The sequence below is a fragment of the Nicotiana tabacum genome, chromosome 7 (assembly GCF_000715075.1).
Source record: "Nicotiana tabacum cultivar K326 chromosome 7, ASM71507v2, whole genome shotgun sequence".
NCBI lineage: Eukaryota > Viridiplantae > Streptophyta > Magnoliopsida > Solanales > Solanaceae > Nicotiana > Nicotiana tabacum.
This window is the reverse complement of record NC_134086.1, coordinates 38,077,578-38,098,619: the sequence shown is the minus strand read 5'-3', so window position 1 is coordinate 38,098,619 and position 21,042 is coordinate 38,077,578. Positions and strand designations below refer to the sequence as shown.

At 40.9% G+C, this 21,042-nt stretch overlaps 1 protein-coding gene across 1 annotated transcript; it reads right to left on the bottom strand.

Moving 5' to 3' along the window:
- Positions 1-418: 418 nt before the first annotated feature.
- On the bottom strand, positions 419-2,063 carry LOC107759813 (uncharacterized). Its single transcript, XM_075218358.1, has 3 exons — positions 1,901-2,063; positions 1,326-1,810; positions 419-715 (listed from the first exon to the last, which is right to left on the bottom strand). The coding sequence occupies exons 1-3, from the start codon at positions 2,061-2,063 to the stop codon at positions 419-421; spliced, it is 945 nt and encodes a 314-aa protein (XP_075074459.1).
- Between the last annotated feature and the right edge of the window lie 18,979 nt (positions 2,064-21,042).

Here is a 21,042-nt window from a genome sequence, read left to right as displayed (position 1 = left end):
TCATTTACATTCAGTGCTACTCAACTATATTATTCATAAAAATACTTCAGTTGTATCCAGTTGTATTTTTTAGTATTCATCTATACTCAGTTATACTCAACTGTATAGTGCATATGTATTTATCTGTATAAAAATACTTCAACTATATGTATTCAGAAACTATTCACGAAAGTCATTTCAGAATATAATACTTGACAATGAGAATTTATTACTTGACAATGTTATCATAAGTATTGACAAATCGTTGAAGCACCAATACATGTCAGAGTGTTAACTATTTATTACGTGGAGTATTTCTACACGTTCACTTGTTATGTCCTCCCTACCCACATATGCTACATGAATGTTGATTTTTCGGCTGCAGCAATTCACTTAAAGTTTTATTGCGCTTCTTCTTTGGCCTTCCAGGAGGTCTTTTCTATTTGGGTGGTAGTACAACCTCCTCTGCAATATGTTCTGGTATATTCCAGTCATTTCTGTCCGGTAGCGGGTACACTGGCAAATCATATGTCATTACAATTGTATTTGGTTTGTAATAGTTAGAGCAATATTCTTCTGGCATTAGAAACTTGCTCTTCAATACAGCCCAAGCATGTGGGCATGGCAATTCATCAACTTGGAACCTCCCACAAACACATTTTCTCTCTAACAGGCAGACTGTGTAATTCCTCCCACCATCGTTAACCGTATGTAAGTATTCAGTTGATGGTACCACCTACATTTAAAAATAGAAATATAAGTTTTGAGCACATATATCTGAATTACCAAATGTATAATGCTGAATTAATAAGTTACATACAACTGAAAATTTTGCATATAGATGAATACATCAAATATTTAGACCAGCAGAATATCAACTGTAATTAATGTAGAACTTATCAGAATTCTGTTGTACTTTAGGCAACAGGATGCTAACAAAAGCATTAGAATCATACGTATTGACAATACATATTAAAATTACATATAATACAACTTTGTTAGTTATATTCTGATGTATTCCAATAGTTTTTGCATCATGTTTTTAGTTATATTCAGTTGTATTCATATCAGATCTACAGAAAAATATATCTTCTATGACTTTGAATATAGTTGTATTCATATGTACTAATGGTAGTTCTACTTAAAAAATCATTGTATTCATGCCATTAATTCAGTAACAATTAAGCTATATACAGCAATGACATTAAAATATAACTTACAGTCATACGTGTAGACATTGCCTCATTCAAAGTCAGCATCTCCTGGTATTTTTTTCCAAGCGTCGTGTATGTCTGTGTAGCTTCTTTGCGGTTACTACAATTTCAATGTCCAAACATCTTCCTAACTTCTTCGAGAAAGTCATATATTGGCAATTCCCTTGCTGAAACTAGTGCAGCACTGATTGACTCAGCAATATTTGACGTCATTGTCCATCCCCTGTTAACAGGTGCATACAACCTAGTCCACTTTTCGTAACCAGCTAACTCTAAGTATTCTTTCACCCTAATATCTACCTTCTCCACCTTCTCCATCAGACTGTCAAATTCAGCTTGTGTGTATGTTTTTGCCATCGAGAAGTATATCTCGCTCAACTTGGCATGGCTCTTTTTGAATTTCTTATATACGTTGTTCCATAGATGCCATATACAAGCAAAATGCGGTACATCTGGATACACTCTCGATACAAATTTAATGATACTCTCATTTCTATATGAAACGATGCACATGTTTTCCCTTTCACCGTATGCTATCTTAAATTGCTCAAAGAACCACATCCAAGCAACATCGTTCTCTGAATCAATAACACCATATGCTAGTGGCAATATATGACCTGTAAATACAATTGAATATAATTATTTTTAAAACATGTATTTCAATATTTAAAAATATTAACAGATTGTATTATAATTTAGATACTCACCTGCACCATCCAACGTGCTTGCCGAAACGAATGTCCCGGTATAGTAAGATTTTAGGTGACTTCCATCCACAACAACAATAGGTCTACAATGATCAAACCCCCTTATAAAGATATACAAGGATATATACACGTACATGAATTCATTTTTTGGCGATTTTACCATTCTGATGTGGGAACCTGGATATGTCATATTCATTGTATATAAGTATCCTGGTAATTTTTTGTATGAATCAGCCGGTTCACCTCTCAAAAAATTCATTGCCTTTTCTTTAGCCCTCTATGCCAACATGTAGCTAACATCTACACCTAAATCTGATTTCACATCATCAATAATATCCCTTGGAGTGTATTTCCTCTTATGGTTTGTAAGCTTAGGCCTTATCATACCACCTATAAGGCTGCTACTAGCCTGCCGCTGCTCATACACCTTGTCCTTCAGCGGACATGTATGGTTACCATTGAATTCTCTCACTTTGAATAGTTCTGATTTGTTAATGCTTGAAGCCTTAAACCTCCATTCACAATCTTCTGAAATACATAATAATGCATAGCTGCAAAGAATTAATTATTTTACATTTGATTAGTATAAGCGTTTACAAAAAATGCAGCTCATATACAGACAAATACAATCTGACATAGGTACATCCTGACATCTATATATATAAATTTTTATACTACTGAATTCCATTATAGTTATATGCATTTGAATACAATGAATACAACTGAATACACTTGTTTGTATATGCATACACTTAATATCACAGTAGACATAATAAGAAAATAATTAGAGCCACTTGTGTATTTATACCAGTAAAATACATATGAATACATGTATTTAAGTGCCCTAAACAAACATATGTTTACTTCATCTGTGATCATCTAGAGGAAATACACAAATACGCATAAATACAACGACGTTAAACTTACCGCTCGAACCAATAATCGAAAATACAACGGAAAAAAAAATTATATACATGCAAACCTGACAGCATTAGACCTAATAACCCGGAATTAAAACTTTTGAGCTATAGCATAATTCTCCATCACCTCTTTCAATGTAGCCTTATCCTTATAAATTTGTCCAGCCATAACCTCCTTTTGATTAGTTTTTGAAATTATCAAATCCTTGTGGATTTCGAACACTCCAATCGCTTCTCCCGAATTGAGAAAATCTAGAGCCACTGTATCATCTGTATCGGAATCGTACCTTTGAACTCCTTCATCTATTTGCACAATGTCGCCTTGATTTAAACTACCTCCGGATATAAGATCTTTTTCGATAGTTGTTATGCACAAAGGATAAATCCCAAATTCTCTGTGCTCTTTTTTCAATTCTACATACACTCTGTAACCCCTATCATTGTGTATTTCTATTGGCGTGCAATTTTCTTCTACTTTGTATTGTATTTTAATGGTCTTTGAGCTCAAATCTATACCCAGTTGATTAGAAATTGAAGCAACCAGATCATTAAAGGAGGCATACTCCTTTATTAGTATTCCCTCAATTGAAAAATCGATGTAATTGCCCTCATCGTTCCACTTGCCAGAATGATACAACAAAACTGTTAAACTTGCCATATGTATAGAGGATGAATACCTTATTTTGTATATAATTTGTATCAATCGAAAAAAGGAGAAGAGAATGGAAGAAGTTCGATCAGATGTTGCTCTGTTTTTTCGCTATATTCACGTTTCTGAGATGCTGTCTTTGAGCAGAATACAGATTAATGTGTACTAGTTTTAGTTCGTTGAGTTAATTTAGGAGAATATCATGTGATTTGATTTTCTTCCATTTTTAACCAGTTTAACCTTCCAGATTTTGCCCAAATACGTTACTGTATTTCACGTTAATGCCGCTTAAATATAGATAAATACATATCAGACTTAGCTGGAATTCCCGTTTTTACGCCTATTTTTTGTTGTATTAATGAATACAACATCTTAAATACATGAAATACATTGTATAAAGACATAAAAGGTATCTATAACACGTAATATAGCAAAGGGTATCTATAAATGGCTAATTAGACCTAAAAGATGGTTCTTTATGAAAAATTCTCTTTTTTTATTTATTAGATTGTTGTTTTATTCTATTTACAAATTACTTAAGTACCTTATTTTTAATGTGAGGTATTACAAATATGGTGGCTTGATTTGCGAAATTAATAGTGCTCTAATAGTTACTTGATTTGCCATGATATTTTCTCACAAGCTGTTAAGCAAAAATGTGAGACCTGTTCTGTAACCAATTGAAAATGCAAGAGCGATGGTGAATTATAATTTTTTCTTTTCTTTATCGAGTTAGTCGACTAACTTGCGTTCTAGTCGACTGGGCTTGTGATATGAGATGTAAACTGAATACAAGAAAATAAACTGTAGAAACTAAATGACACAAAATATTTTTATACTAGTTCACATTCAGAATGAATCCTACGTCTAGTCCCATTGGGTTGCAAAGGTGTTCTCTTTCAAGTATGAAGTAACTTGGTACATATGGGTTGATGTTGTTATACACCAACAGCTTTGTCACTTTGTTCTTTTCTCTATGCTACTAGTGTTCTTTTTCTCTCTTTCTTCTCTTCCTAGTTACACAATAAATCTATAGCAGACTACAGTGCTTGTTTGAAGTAGAACAAAGAGATTGATATTGGTTCGATCAAAGTATATTCTTCTTTTGCATCTTCTGTAGAATATATAAAGTGTTCGTCTCCATTCTTCACAGCGTGATAGTATAATGGTTGAAAGGCAACCCAAGGGAGTTGATTCTCAGACTCAATCAAGATGATTTTCTTCCAAGAATAGAATGGAGCTTATTTTCGTTGCTTCCTTGAATTCCTTTTCCTTGCAAGCTGTTGAGATGAATATTCTCTATTATGCGTGATAGACTATTCTCTATAGATCTTTTATAGAGATTGATTGATATTTTGGACTGATTAATTGACTGTCTGGATTGATTGATTGATGCCTTCCGTAAATAACTGAATCGAATATTCGTTTTCCATAAAGCTCGCTGTCACAACAAATATACTCCTTGATTCTTGTTTTTGGATCTTGACTCGCACATTTGACTCTTTGATTCTTGCTTTAAGATCTTCTACTAGAATTTTTTTCAATGATTGTGACATCCTCTTTTGGGATTGGTTTTTCGCCATTAGAATTGTGTTATTGTCTATCATTGAAACATATATCTAACAAGATAAATAAAGAAATAAAAAAGAAAAATATATGATGATACCCAATTAATTAAAAACTAAAGGGGTCATCTACTTTCTAATTCCGAACCTTAAAAAGGTCTAAAATTAGGATAATGATAATTAGCAGGTAGCTGCCAGTTTGCTAGTTGATATAGGGATATATAGCTTAGATAGTTTGCACACTATGTATTTAGTTTTTATATCATTTAGTTAAGTTAACATATTATAATAGATAAGTCTTCACAACAAACCTTATATAATAATGTATGCCGCGAAATTAGAGGGCATAATTTCTTGCTATCAAGTCACTTCAGAAGAATGTCTCGAGACCCTGAGTACGCGGAGTTGCGACCGAGTTCCCTCCCACGGGGCTCGTCGAGGACCAACTAAAAGAAGACGAAGATCGAGGCTAGAGCAAAATGGGAAATTCCCAAGGCACACGGCTAAGTCTGACAGTGCCAGCCTACCCAAAGCCTGTATCGAGGCGTCGCGTCTAGCCGTCCCATCTCCATGATTTTACAATTAATACATGTTGTACTATAAAAGGATTCCCCTCCTATATAAAGGGAATCCTCACCACTTTGTAAAGGGCTGCTGTTACTCCAACCATTCTACACAAGATCAATAACAACTCTCTCTCTCTCTTCTCTCTACTTACTCGCTCAAGGCGACTCTTTCCATTTATTGCTTTCATACTTGTTCTTCTTTTATTGCTTGATATTGGCCACAAAGAGCCTTGTTGATTATATCCTAACTTTTATTCCCTTCCCGATTATCCCCGATAGCTCGAGCTCGAGCCCAAGCATCGACCTCGAGGCCTTTCATCGATCAGTCCGAGGCCCGGGTAGCAAGCCCCTCGGTTTGATTACTGCCCCGTTTTAGCTTGTATTTCGTTGATTAAACTTCACATATCTAGAATCCATTGCTCTAACAACTGGCATAAAAATAGATCACGTATTTTTAGAGTCTCATTTACAAATTTAATTGTTATTACCATTTTCAATATAAACAGTTTGGCGCCCATCGTGGGGCTAAAAATAATAGTGATCATTTCTTGCTGGTTTCATTACACAACGCAAGTTATCTTTCACATTTTTTTATCCAAGATCTTTTGATTTCAGGACAAAATGTCTAGCTCAGTAAACAGAGTCGACAACAACGACCTCAGAAACCACTGGGAAAATGGTGTGGTTGTTCCAGTAGTCGGTGCGCCACCGTAGAATCCCGATAACGCACCCGGACAGATTTCAGCAGACGCGGATTCGCAGGACGCACAATAGGTCGATGAAACCTCACACACCGACAGGATCATGTGGCATGACGACCAACAGGAAGCCCAAAAAATCCCAGCTCGGGAAGAACAGGAAGTTAGTCTTCATATTATTTTCGAAATGTTGCAGGCACAACAGTTGGCTATCGCTCAGTTGCAAAGCCACCCGAAGACTCCCAGCACAATAGCATCAGAAACAGCTCCCCCAGCCGAACAAGTACCCGGGAGATCGAGCAATAACGGATCGATAACTGACCCTGCCATAGTAAAAATGCTTTAGGATCTCACCAAAATGATTGAATCGGGAGAGAAAATGATAGCAGCCAACGATAAGAAGGTCGAGACCTATAACTCTAGGGTCGACCAGATCCCGGGTGCACCCCCGGTCCTCAAGGGCGTGGATTCGAAGAAGTTCATACAAAGGCCGTTCCCCGAGGAAGTGGCCCCAAAACCCATTGCAAAGAAGTCTGGAATGATAGAACTCCCAAAGTACAACGGGACCTCAGATCCCAACGAACACATCACTGCCTATACGTGCGCGGTGAAAGGCAATGACACAAAAGACGCTGAGATCGAGTCCGTCTTACTGAAGAGGTTTGGAGAAACGCTCTCGAAGGGGGCCATGATGTGGCATCATAGCCTAAATCCCAACCTCATAAACTCACTTACGATACTGGCGGATTCCTTCATAAAGGCACACGCCGGTACCATCGAAGCAATGACGAGAAAGCCTGACGCTTTCGAGATTAAGCAAAGGGAGAATAAAATACTACGAGAATTCTCATCTCGTTCCCAGATGTAACGAATGGAACTACCCCCGGTCTCAAACGATTGGGCGGTGCCGGCCTTAACTCAAAGCCTAAACGAACAAAGCCCGCTGATTTCAAGGTAGTTGAAATAGAACTTGATCGGTTATCCAGCCAAGACCTGGTCGAATGCCCACATCCGGCACCAGTCGCAAATTAGGGTCGTGGATGACCAGCTGGGAGCCCCATTGGGCTCCGCACACCCAAGTAAGCTCCTGGCAAAGAAACCAATGCCAAATAAAGAAAAATACCGCCTGTACACCGCAGATAGGAGGAATGACCCGAGACGCAACCTACCTCGCAACAATCGGAGAATGGATCGAGGGCAATATCCTCAAGGAATCGTCAACAGAGCCAAATTCGACAGGGACACGAGGCCAGCGAGGGCGCCTCACCCATCAGGATACATGCCCTCAGTGATGAGAATATTTTGTGTGCCATTTCTGATGATGCATGCATTGGGCACAAGTATATGTCAGTTTCGTAGATCAAGGCTTTCAAGGACTCCTGAGTTGGTGATTTGTCACCAGGCAGCACATTACACATTAGCAGATGGATGCTATAAATTCCTCCGAAAAATCATAAAATACTGTGCGGCCATACAATATACTCTAAATTCTCGTTGTCGAGGGAAGTGAATCAACAAATACATGCAAGGAGGGATGTAATTCAGGAGGTGTAGTTCATCTAAACATTCATCTAACAAGAACAATAGATGCAGACATTCTGGAATCAGAAACTGGAAAAAAACCAGGTCTCTTGTTTCCAGTTTTTTTTCTTAATCAACCATAGGTGATGACAGTTCTGGCAAATTTCAAGGAAGCATGGCTCGCTTGTTAGGCTTTATGTATTTTCTTTTCTATGACCCACATAGGCACGGTGACCCTACCCTATAAAGTGAAACAATAGAAAAGCAGTAATTAGACTCTTCGCCTAGTTTTATGCTCATTAAAATAAACTTCAAAGGAGAATTCTTTTTATTGGCCATTGTTTTGTTTTCTAATGGTCAATTTCAGCCTTCTAAATTGGAACTTGCAGAAAGGCTGAGATACATTGGAACAATGATCCAAATAATCTTTAATGTTTTGAATTATAAAATGCCGCCAACCAGATTATGTCAACATCATAGCATTAGGGACACTTTGTATAATCCGATGTCTTTTCTTCAAATGGCCGAACTCTCACAAATAATGCAATACTTAGGGGTGACAGTAGTGGAAGTAGCTAGTATGAAGAACAAAGCAAATGGGTCGCGACATATTACCATGATAGTGGAGGAGCGATGACACTATCCAATAACATATAAAGAGGAGGGTAAAAATGCATGTCACTAGAGAAAAGCGTATCCGAGGATATATTTCCGAGGACGCCCTCACATTCAGCGAAGAGGATGCCAAGACCTTGTTTCAGCCTTACACTGACACACTGGTAACCTTCTTCCTCATTCGATCCATTTCAAATAAAACATGTGCTCACGAATTCAGGTGGCTCGATCAACATTGTCGGGCCAAGGATGATATGGCGGCTTAGACCACCGAACCAAATCACGCTCGCCTCTCAAATCTTTGGCGGATGCCATACGGCGATCGAGATGACGAGAAGAAATACTATTCTCTCAGTCAGCACGACTGGTGCAGACCGGAACACCAAGTTCCGTATCATCAAAAGAGGCGCAAGGGATGAACGCCTTATTCAGACGGTCGCGGACGCACTGCATGAAGGCAGTGCCATCCCCTCTTAGCCAAAGGAAGAAATCCCCCGCAAGGGACGGAATGAAAACCATCGGCAGGGAGCAACACGCGGCAAGGGGAATGTTTGCATTACATAACGTATCGCCGGCACCAATATCTCCACTCTCGAAAGAGTCAAAGGGTAATCAAACCATGTCGTCGGCCAAGCCCGATTAAACACAGTGGAGGGCTGTACAGAGTCCTCGCTCCAAACAGCAAGGATATATCGAGCCTTGGAACATCGCCTGCACACCCCGCGATAAGGTAAGACCACCTCCCTCCTTCGTTATTTTACACTAATCTGTATGCAGACACCCGACCAGGGCGTTCGGAAGTGTTAACCCTACCTTAAGATCACAAGGCCTTAATGGCACCCCTCGCACTCTTTCCCCTTGGCCGAACTTTCGCCCCGAAAAGGGTCTCGCCAGCAAGGTTCTCAGCGGGGCGACGTGCCTCCTAAGGAGGATCCGACAAGCTCATAGGGCTTCTTTTGCAATCAACCCCGAACGCTGGAAGGCACCCCCCTTGAAGACACCATCCGCTCGGAAGGGCCGGGGAACGACAGACTAAGTTCCAATAGGAAACAATGTACCGGGCCAAACAGTCAAAAGAGTCATGCCCGCGCAGGCCAAGCTCACGGCAATGAAAAAATATGTACTTACGCCAAGCAATCAAAGGATATCTTTCGCCAAAAGCATCTCGTACTCCAAAGAAAATTCAGCATACTCACGGCAAGGACCCCTCCATCGAGTACGTCCCGAAATACTCAGAGACTTAGCTTCAACAATTTGATACCCACATGACGTTAGGGTCGGAACTCCATACTCGTAGGACATAAACGAGGAAATTCCGAGCTCACGAGTAACAGCTTTCGAGCCTAAGCAAACTCGATGACTCGGAGACTGTCATCAATCTCCATTCACTAAAAAACCCGAGGCCCTAAGACCCCGAGCGGGCAAACTTGGTCTAGCCAGATCTATTTACATAACAACAAAAAATAACTGTAAGACCTCAACAGGCATGAAAAGGCTGTAAGACCTCAACGGGCATGAAAGAAACTATAAGACCTCAACAAGCATGAAAAAGCTGTAAGACCTCAACAGGAATGAAAAAAACTGTAAGACCTCAACAGGCATGAAAATCTTGTAAGACCTTACTACAGGCATAAAACTCGATCTCGAAGTTCAGGCTATATATCGCATTTGTAAGAGTCCCGAAAGGGCATAACCTCGATATAGACGCCTAAACTGCCACACACGGGATCACAAATGGCTCCAGCCAAACACAAATGACTATGGTCAATACGGTTGCACCAGCCAAATTAACGCGACTTGGGGACGCCCATCCGTCGCTAACAAAATCACTGGCCATTACTTCGAATCTACTTCGAAAAGAACCGGTCAAAATAGGCTACCCTTAACAGGCAAACGAGCTTCGACCATGTCAGCTCCAAATCACAACGCTTCGAGCTACTTAGCCTACGAGCTAAACCTTTCGAGGTGCTCGAACATCGCCTCTAATGACTTGAAATCGAGGTTCTTCCCAAACAAACGACGGGTCAGGCAAAATCATTTCAAAAAGTCCTTAACGAGAGAAAAACAAAGCCTACATATGCCTACGGGCAAAAGTGTAAGAGCCATTGTCGCCAGCTAAACGAGCCTTAAGGCCACACACTAAAATGTCGCAATGACCAAAAGCATAAGAGCCACTATCGCCAGCTTATAAATTGAAAACTTGAGGATTAAAATGAGCTCGAGTCGTAACCCGATTCAGAGATCGGATCCAAAATAGTTAACTATACATGCCTAAGGGCACAGCGTAAGAGCCATCGTCGCCAGCTTCACGAGCCTCAGGGCCACATACCCAAAAAATCGCTCCAACCCAAGGCGTAACAGCCATAGTCGCCAGCACAAAAAAAACTTGAGGGTCAATTAAGCTCGAGTCGCAACCCGACTCGAAGACCGAACCCAAAATAGTTAAAATAAAAATACCCAAGGGCAAGGCGTAAGAGCCATTGTCATCCGCCCATGCAGGCACAAAAGATTGAAGGACTTGCTCGAGTCAAAACCTGACTCGGAGACTAAACCCAAAACAGTTGAGTAAAGCGTAAGAGCTCTAACGCCAGCTTGCATTAAAAGCTGCATCTACCGAGCATGAAAGAGCCTCTGAGCCTGCCTAATGAGCTCCGAAATCGTATTACGAATGTAAGGAGTCTCGCCAACTCCGAAACCAGCCCTCTTGGTCAAAAGCAAAGCAGAAAGGGATACATAAGAGACAAAGCTTCAAGTTTTCTTTTATTTACATACGCAAAAAGGTGTGTTCTCTATCTACAAACGTGCTCTGCGAATATCACATACAAAATGGAAAAGTCTACGCTCCGCTTCAGAAGGCTACGGCCTACCAGCCTCATCTTCACTCTCCGCGGCGTCGGCAAGAAGTGACCGAGCATCACGCTTGTCCGCCCTCGCTCGAGCCAGCTCTTCCGAGAGAATAAAACCCCTGGCGCCGATCTCTTCGAGTACCTCTCTTCGGGATTTGCAACAAACATATTCCTCGATCCTCTTTTCACGATCAAGGGCCCTCTTCAACTCGGCTTGGGCATCAGTAGCATCCTTCAAATGAATTGCCATCTCTTGATCAGCCTTAATCCGACTCAATGTTGCTTCAGCCCGAGCATCAACGATTTCATCCCTCACCCTTGAAAGTTTGGACTCGAGCTTCGCGATCATATCCGCTTGAACTGAAGCATTGTCACGAGCCAAGCGGAGTTGGGCCTCGAAGGCAGGAACTTTAGCCAAGGCACCCTTCTCCTCTGAAGCTTGAGCCTACACCTGAGTTCTTAGTTCGCCACAGTCATTCCTAACTCGGTCGGCTTCACCCCTAAGGTGCTCCAAAGCCCCCGTCTTTTTTTTGCAACTGAGATAGGCAAAATGATTAATCTTAAAGGTTAAAAAGCGAAATGCGTACTACGAAAGGTTACCTGCTTCATCAAATAGCTCTCGTAATTCAAGCTCTGGTACGCCTCATATCGCCAGCGCATCAACTCAACCTCCCTCTCCTTGCAAAGGAGCCTAAGGGACCTACCCTCATCCAGAGCTTTCCGAAGCCTAGCCCCATGACGAAACAGCTCAGACCTGAGCTTATCAAAGGCCTACAGAAGAAAAACTCGATGAGGAAGGGAAGACACGAGATGCGGAAGGCTATGCCAAAACTCATCGCGAAGTGAAGACGGCGGACTTCCTCGAAAGCCGAGCACACTCCTTTTGGTCCAACCCCTTCGGCCTTGGAAGAACCAACCTCAGTTGAAGCATGATCACTCGGAGGAACCATCGTTACAGAACTGAAGACTTCAGGAACAGTAGGCTCGGGTGATGTTTTCTCCTCGAAGACACGGACCCGTTTGGCCCCGCTAAAAGCTCATCGCATTGCGAGCGTACATCCCGTTTATCACCATCGTCCCTTGGCTCGGAAGCCGACAAATCCTCCCCCTCACTGGAGGAGCATAGCCTCGTCCCCGGGGACCTTCTGATACCTACGACGGCAAGACCAGTACAAAAGAAAGAGGAAAATGTCAACTCAAATATATGAAGACCTTAAAAGCAGCGTACGCACATACGTTGGTGTTTCTCTTCCCATCTGCCCCGGGACACAGATCGCCACCTTCGCTCGTCGCAAGTCAAATGGGTCGCCAACCTCCGGACCCAGCCGGGCAAATCGGGAACTTTGCCCGGTGCCCATGAAGTTGCTGCAGAAAAGGAGTAAACACATTTACTAAACTGGTTTTCGCTACAAGCGAATCTTAGAAAGCATGAAACACTCCACTCACGCACATAATTCCATTCCTCGAGAAATGCATGAGTTCCACGGGGATAATGTCAGTCGGACGAATCGACTAACGCTCTCGATCCCCATCTTCCTCGTCATCAACAACAAAGGGCGTGGACGAACGACACTGTAAGTTTAGCAGGCCTCGATGATGAAAGGGCCGATACAACCCGACGAGGTAACTAAGCGTGAATTCAAGCCCAGCCTTCTCCGCAAAGAATCTCATCATCAGCACTACTCGCCAAAACGACGAATGTATCTGTGCCAAAGTAACGCGATACTTCAGGCAGAAATCAAGCACGACCCTATCAAGGGGGCCTAATGCGAAAGGGTATAAGTATACGTTCAGGAATCCATCAGCGGGGTCCCTAATACCCTCATCCGGGGAAAACGCCTGCAACGCTACCCCCTTGCGCCCCATCCACAGTCTCTCTTCACTATCTCCAGATGTTCCTCTCTTATCGAAGACATAGTCTTCAGAGTAAACTCCCGCGGATCCTGAGCATTGGGAGTGGAACTCTCCCCTCCCTGTCGGGCAAGCCTCGAAGTAGCAGTCATGACTATGGTGGAACTGGCCAACTGAAACAGGGACATACACCAACACTTTTGCGCTTAAAGTAACGAGAGACTTGATGCCAAGGCGGAAGGATCTAAAATAATGGGATCTTCCAAAGAAGCAAGAGCCATCCCATGTATATGTGGGAAACAACAACGATTCGCCTACCTAGGATAAGCCCCGGGAGGCCAACGGCCTCGATACAGATCCGAGGTGGTACCCGACCTTGAAGTTTTCCCTCAAGAAGAAAAATAAGCACTTCGAGCTCCGTCCACGAGGGCTCAACCTCAGGAAGTCGCCTAAGTATGAATAGCCCCTCCTTAGAAGCATGTCTACAACACCTTAAAACGTTATCTACGTCAAGCTCAAAGTAAAAGCTCCAAGTGCCCGAAGTTGATTTTCACTTCGGTGCTCTATATCCACGAGGCTCGAGGGCCCCAATGATCCAAGTTTACCGGACTGCTTCAGGCTTGATTCTGGGAACAACGATGTGCTCGGAAAGGAGCCATTTCTATCGACCAAAGGCCGGAAAAAATATTGACGATCGTCAATAGAGGCATACATGCAAAATCTCCGCAAACACACAAGAGTATACAAGAACATGGCAAAAATCAAAAGCAGAAGTAAAGAAGATGTCTTCATATTTCACAAATATTGGCTTACAACTACCCTCGGGGGGTCCTTATATACAATCACAAAAGCCCGCAAGGGGTCGACTAGTCTACTCTCGAAGGTCAACCTCCTGCAACAAACGCCTCAGGGCACGCATCCTTAGAAGCCTCATCCCGGCCTTCCGCACTGATATCCCCAAAGGATAGGTTGAGAAGCAGGGAGGGACGAAAAAATGCCATAACCCGCCAAAGGTCGAGGACCCTCACTGGCCAAGAGAACCTCGGAAAGACAGCAGACCTTGGCGGGCATCGGCCTCGCTTGCACGGCTACTTAAAATCCACTTCTTGGAACATCGAGTCGTGCAAGATACCATCTCAGGGCAAAGTGCCACGTCGAGCTGAGGTATGAAAGTGAGTAGCGGTGTATAATCCGAGCCCCCTTGTGAGCAGCGGTATATAACCCGAAGAACTTTTTAAGAGCGAGGAAAGTCGACCCCCGTATGTCATCATCTCGAGCCAATAGGGACAGCGGCAGCAAACGTAACAACAACAACAACAACAACAGCGACAGGACGACATAGTCATGCTTAGCAAAGAGGATCCCAGGCAAAGGGCCACGACACAACCTATCAGAACGATGCCAAACGACCTTGAGGACGTAGACTCCAAACATGGTGATCAACAATAGAGGAAGATGGTAAGGAGAAAAGGGTGAATGAGCAGATGAAGGCACTTGGATAGAAAAACAACGCCAGAACCCCCTATTTATAGGAGATAACGATGCGGTCATCGAGGCCTTTGGAAGACTGACCGGCGGACACAATTACTACATTTTTGAAGAACCAAATCGACGGCGGTACTTTCACCTTGGAGAGCGGGAACCGACAGTGCATTGAATGATGTCGAAAACACAAGTTCATGGGATGTCCCAGTTACCGCAAAAACTCGCGCCATAGGTTGCGTCATCGGTATGATGTCGTCATGAGAAGCCCGAGGAGTCGGGTGTCAGAGTCGTTTCCCATCGCTTTGTTTTGAGAAACGCAGAGACTATCTGTATGCGGCGAAATCAGAGGGCATAATTTCTTGCTATCAAGTCACTTTAGAAGAATGTCTCGAGACCCCGAGGATCCAGAGTTGCGGCCGAGTTCCCTCCCTCGGGGTTCGTCGAGGCCCGACTCAAACAAGATGAAGATCGAGGCTAGAGCAAAATGGGGAATTCCCGAGGCACATGGCTAAGTCTGACAGAACCGGCCTACCCATAGCCTGTATCGAGGCGTCATGTCTAGCCATCCCATCTCCATGCTTTTACAATTAATGTACGTTGTACTATAACAGGATTCCTCTCCTATATAAAGGGAATCCTCACTACTTTGTAAAAGGCTGCCGTTGCTCCAACCATTCTACACAAGATCAATAACAACTCTCACTCTCTTCTCTCTACTTACTCGCTCGGGGCAACTCTTTCCATTTATTGTTTTCATACTTGTTCTTCTTTTATTGCTTGATATTGACCACAAAGAGCCTTGTTGATTATATCCTAACTGTTATTCCCTTTCCGGTTATCCCCGATAGCTCGAGCCCAAGCATCGACCTTGAGGCCTTTCATCGATCAGTCTGAGGCCCGGGTAGCAAGCCCCTCGGTTTGATTACTGCCCCGTTTTAGCTTGTATTTCGTCGATTAAACTTCACATATCTAGCATTCACTGCTCTAACAACTGGCATTGAAATAGATCACGTATTTTTAAAGTCCCATTTACAAATTTAATTGTTATTACCATTTTTACGATAAACAAATAACTAGGAAAATATAGTAATAACATGTTTTACCTGATTAAATTGAACTGACAATTTATGTTGTTGATGTGCATGTATAACTTAAAGCTTTATTTTTATACCAACTATAGTCCATAGTCATAGAAACACAAATGCACAATATGCATACTTCACGTTCATTAGCTTAAATCCAAGACCTATCTCTAAATGATAACAACAACAGCAACAACAACAAACCCAGTATAATTTCACAAGTGGAGTCTCGGAAGGGTAATACTTACAGTCAGAGGCGGATCCAAAATTTCAAGAGGATGCGTGCACTATTGTAAAGAGGTGAATCTAGAATTCTCATTTAACGGGTTTAACTTTAGTCTCTTACCCTGAACCCACAATACTTTTGAAATTATAGGTTCAAAATTATACTTTTTGAAATTTATTGATTTTCACACACACACACATATATATGTATACTCAATGTCGAAAATAAGACCGTCCAGAGTAGGTTTTGAACTACTAATTTTACTTGTAGAGGTGCACCCAATAATTATTGCACTATATGAGTCCCTGGGCATGGGTGCACCCACATATATGTAAATAATTTTGAAAAAATATTATATTATTATATATGAATTAGGGAGCGGAGCATGAGTTCACATGAACTCATACACTAAGGGCTAGATACGCCCCGAATGTATATATACAGACCTTACTCTTACCTTAACAAGATAGAAATGTTATTTTTAATAAATCTTCGGCTCAAAAACAACAAAAAAAAAAACAAAAAAAAAACAAAAAAAAAAAGCAATAAACAATAGCAACAACGATGGACCGAAGTACACGAAAATTCAAGAAGAAACCATCCTAGAGAGACCATGACCAAACAGCAGTAAACACAATATCTTTGTCCTTCTCCTGCGTATCCTTGAAGGGATGTCATACGACAGAGCACGTTACTCTGCTGCAGCATTGGTGGGAACTTGAAAAAAATGAAAACAACAGTTGCAGACTTAGACCACATTGCATGTCTCACCTATATTTAGCATCATCAGTCCTCTTTATCACCGCTTTCTACTTTGGAGCCTATCCAATAAACTAGTAGCATATAGTATGAGGTTTTTCCATTTTCAGAAAACGACTTCTCCTTTAACTTCTTCTTTTTTAAATTTTATTTTATGTTTGGCCTCATCTACCTTTGTTTTCTATGTGATAATCATTTATATCTACTCTTTGGGGATTACTTAATTTTAGAGTTCGAACATCTAGCCGTTTAATGTCTATTAACCTTAAAAGTATTTTTTGTCTAGACAAAAAAATATGACGAATTTGTTTTCTTTTTTGTCTGCCCTATAGTATAAAAAGAAGAAGAAACTTGATATAAAATGAATCTAGTTTTTGGGAGATTTTAAAAACAAAAACTTCAAATTCCAAATATAACTTAAGACCTCTTTTTGGGCAAAATCATGATCATTTGGGACTTTTTAACTGGAAAAAAAAAAGAATTTTAACATGTTAAAATTTGTCCCAAAATTCATGTTGAAACACATTTTCAATTTCACATCAAACTTCACAAAAATCAACTTTTTCAAAAAATATTTAAAAATCTGTCTAAACAGGCTCTTGACATAACGGAAAGAGAGAAAAAATAAAAATAAAAAGAGGAAAAAAACACACCGAAAGACGACAGAGAGTAAAATTGAATTGTTTCACTCAGATAATAATAGAAAAAATAAGAATTGGGAAAAACTCGCATTCCCAAAAAAACTATGTACTCTTCAGTGAATCCTTCTTTTGGAATAATCTCGGGGATAGGGAATATTCTAAACATTGTGCACAAGTATCAATTTTCCAATGCTCCTGCTCATCAGCAAAAGATAAGCAAATAATATTGTACTACTCAAGAAATTTCCAAGGAAAGGGCTTTCTTGAGACACTTTTAACTAGCGCATTTTACGGGGAGGCACAAGGTATCTCGCAGAGCAAGCGCATTTTATAGGCAGTCTGATGCACAAGATATCTCATAGAATTCAAAATAGAATCGCATTGATGTAAATAGCATATTCTAATGCAAGAATTAGTGACTCTTTTTACATTTCGAACTCGTGATATATAAATCACATAGAAATAACTATACAGTTATTCCAAGGCTCACTCCAACTAGCTCAATTTGTCACATAAAAAAAAGCATTACTTACTATTACATTAAAAAAAACATTACTTACTATTACGTAAGAAAAAAGACTACTAGTTGCTACAAAAGTTGGATTATCATATGAGTCATTAGTGCCTACTTATTCAAATGTGGAGCTTAGTCAGACCCCACAATCACAAACGGTCACCAAGAATTTAAGTCTGACCATATTGTTATGTACCAGACTACGAATTAATACCTGTACCATAACAAAAAGACAAACAACAAAGCTTCCTCTCTACCGTTCCTAGAACACTGTACCAACAATTTGGCATGCTCGTATCTTTGGTCCATCAATTGTACTATTACCTACTACATCATTAAAACCTCAAAGAAAATCCTAAGTTTAGACAGATAAAAGAGCTTTCTTGGCACAGAAAAATGCATTATTCTGTCTACAAATTCGTTGTCTTAAAGCTGCATAACTAAAGTTAAAATAATAAATTCATTTATCAGTTCAATTGAACATTAAAGGAAGCCAATCTTGACACGATTTCTTGTTAAAATTGATAGGCAACTTTCCCTTTGCCTTGACCTTGATCACTTTTTTTAGGTTTTTTCTTTTGGATTTGGTGATATTCATTCGTCGCGCTGCTTTAGTTTATCGAGAACATGACCCTCTATAGGAGGGTGTGTAGTTCAAAAATTAAGCTAGAAAGTTAGTAGCTAGGTAGTCGACGATTTTTCCTTTCCATACCAGTAACATTAGTATTAGTCTTGTATTTCTTATTCTTAGATTTCTGCTATACTACTTATTATTTCTTTCACTTTTATTTTTTTAATTAAGAATGTTAACAACATAAAAATCCATCATCAAACGGAAAGAAATTGAGAGAGAACTCTAGAACCTTTTAAGGAAAAGAGAGAAAGAAGAGTGCATTACATTGTCTAGAAACTTCTGCCGACTTATTACAAAATATCCTAATATAGCTAAAAACTATAATGAATCTAATAAAATCTATTTACACGTATTTACATAAGCTTGTGGGCTTGATAGACTGCACTGTTGGGCCGTGCAATGTTACTTATATTGGGCCTGGACTTGGGCCTGAGCTGTAGAGTCTGTAGAGTCAGTGTTAACACTCCACCCCCACCCCCTCAAGCTGGAGGGTGAAAGCACACCAAGTTTGCAAAGAATATCATAGTGAGGTTGTCCAAGTAAAGCTTTAGTCATGATGTCTGCAAGCTGGGCAGAACTGGGAACAAAATGCAAGGAAACAAGGCCAGAATTCAGACATTCACGTACATAATGACAATCAATTTTTATGTGTTTGGTATGTTAATGGAAGACATGTTTTTTAGCTATGTGTAGGGCAGCCTGACTATCACAGTGAATGGGAACAAGACTGCAAATGGGCAAACCAAGATCACCCAAAAGTCGAACTAACCAAGAATTTTCAGCAACAGTCTTCCTCAAGGCCTTGTACTCAGCTTCAGCTGAAGACAATGATATAGTAGGATGCTTCTTACTTTTCCATGAAATAGGGTTGCCACCAAGAGTGATATAGAAACCAGATACAGATTTACGAGAAACAGCACATGCAGCCCAATTAGAATCAGAATAACCAAGAAGAGGAAAATCAGAGTTGCTAGACATCAGAATACCTTGGGTTGGATCATTCAGAAGATACCTCAGAACATGTAAAACAGCCTGCATGTGGGGCACTTGAGGTTTCTAAAGAAATTGGCTCAAGTGTTGCACAAAAAAGGAAATACTTTGCCTATCAATCTTCTGTAGGGGCTGGAATCAGAAGGAGGCTCCCCTATGTCCAACATCAGCTTGGGGGAAGGGTCCAAAGGGGTGAGGACAGGCTTGAAATGCTGACAATTAAACTCAGCAAGTAGATCAGTGGCATATTTCAATTGAGTCATAAGGTAGCCTTGAGGATGCTGAGAAACTTCCAACCCCAAAAAATAGTGTATTGTACCCTGATCCTTGATCTTGAATTGAGAGTCCAAGAAGACTTTAAGGAGTTCATTTCAGAGACATCATCCCCAACTAGAAGGATGCCATCCACATATACAGCAAGAACAACCAGAGAACTAGAGATTGATTTGGTGAAGAGAGAATAATCATTAAGACTAGAAATGTAGCATCTAGAGAGCAGGGCTTCAGACAGCTTTGAAAACCACTATCTGGAAGCCTGCCTGAGGTCATAGAGGGACTTCTTAAGTATGCAAACCAGTGGTGGAGATGTGGAAGAAGAAGAGATGTCAAGGCCAGGAGGAATCTTCATGTAGACTTCCTCACTTAGATCACCATAGAGAAAATTATTGTTAACATCAAGTTGAAAAACAGTCCAACCTCTTTTAACAGCTAAGGTCAATAGGCATTTAATAGTGGTCAGCTTGACCACATGGGAGAAAGTCTCAGTGGAGTCAATGCCTTCCTTTTGAGCATCACCCCTAATAACCAGCTTGTCCTTATACCTTTCAACAGATCCATCATCCTTTTGTTTGATCTTATAGACCCACTTGCAAGGAATGACTTTCTTATTAGGTGGTAGAGGAACAATGTCCCCAGTTTGGTTTACTTCAAGATCCCTAAATTCTTGTAGCATAGCCTCCTGCCATTGTGGATCGGTTGGCCAAGTCTATGTATTTTATTCCAGTTAGGAGTGTCACTAGGAACAACCATGGAGGAATCTGGAGGAGAGGCGGGAAGCAAAGCAGAGCTGCAGACATAGTCATTCAGGTAGGTAGGCTTGGTAACTGTTCTAAGGGATTTCCTAAGAGGAGAAATATGAGAAGAAACAACAATGTCAGGGGAGGATGTAGAAGTAGGTGCACTAGGAGAAGGAATATTGAAGGTGACAGGGTTGAGAGGAGAATGAGAAGGTACCAAAGGAGACATAGGAGGACTGGTAATAGGAGAGGGAAGATCTCCAGTGGCAGGAGGAGTGACAGAAGTGGGAATTGGAGATTCAATAAATGGTTGTTCAAAAGAAGGAAAAGATGAATGGGAGAAGAAGATTATGGTTTGTAAGGAAAAATATGCTCATGGAACACTACATCTCTAGAATAGAAAACAGAAAAGTTAGAGAGATTCAGTAACTTGTAGCCCTTCTTCCCGCATGAGTAACCCAAGAATAAGTAGGAGATGGCTCTTGACTGGAATTTATCCATGCTCACCTTAAGTGATGTTGCAAAGCAAAGGCAGCCAAAGGATTTTAAGTGTTCATAAATGGG

Bases quoted from the DNA above. Each gene is read 5' to 3' on its own strand.
- LOC107759813 (XM_075218358.1), bottom strand. From the start codon at position 2,063: ATGGTAAAATCGCCAAAAAATGAATTCATGTACGTGTATATATCCTTG. The intron at 1,811-1,900 runs GTGAGTATCTAA...TTGTATTTACAG, and splicing joins AAGCACGTTGGATGGTGCAG to GTCATATATTGCCACTAGCA. The intron at 716-1,325 runs GTTAGGAAGATG...TTTTAAATGTAG, and splicing joins TATATGACTTTCTCGAAGAA to GTGGTACCATCAACTGAATA.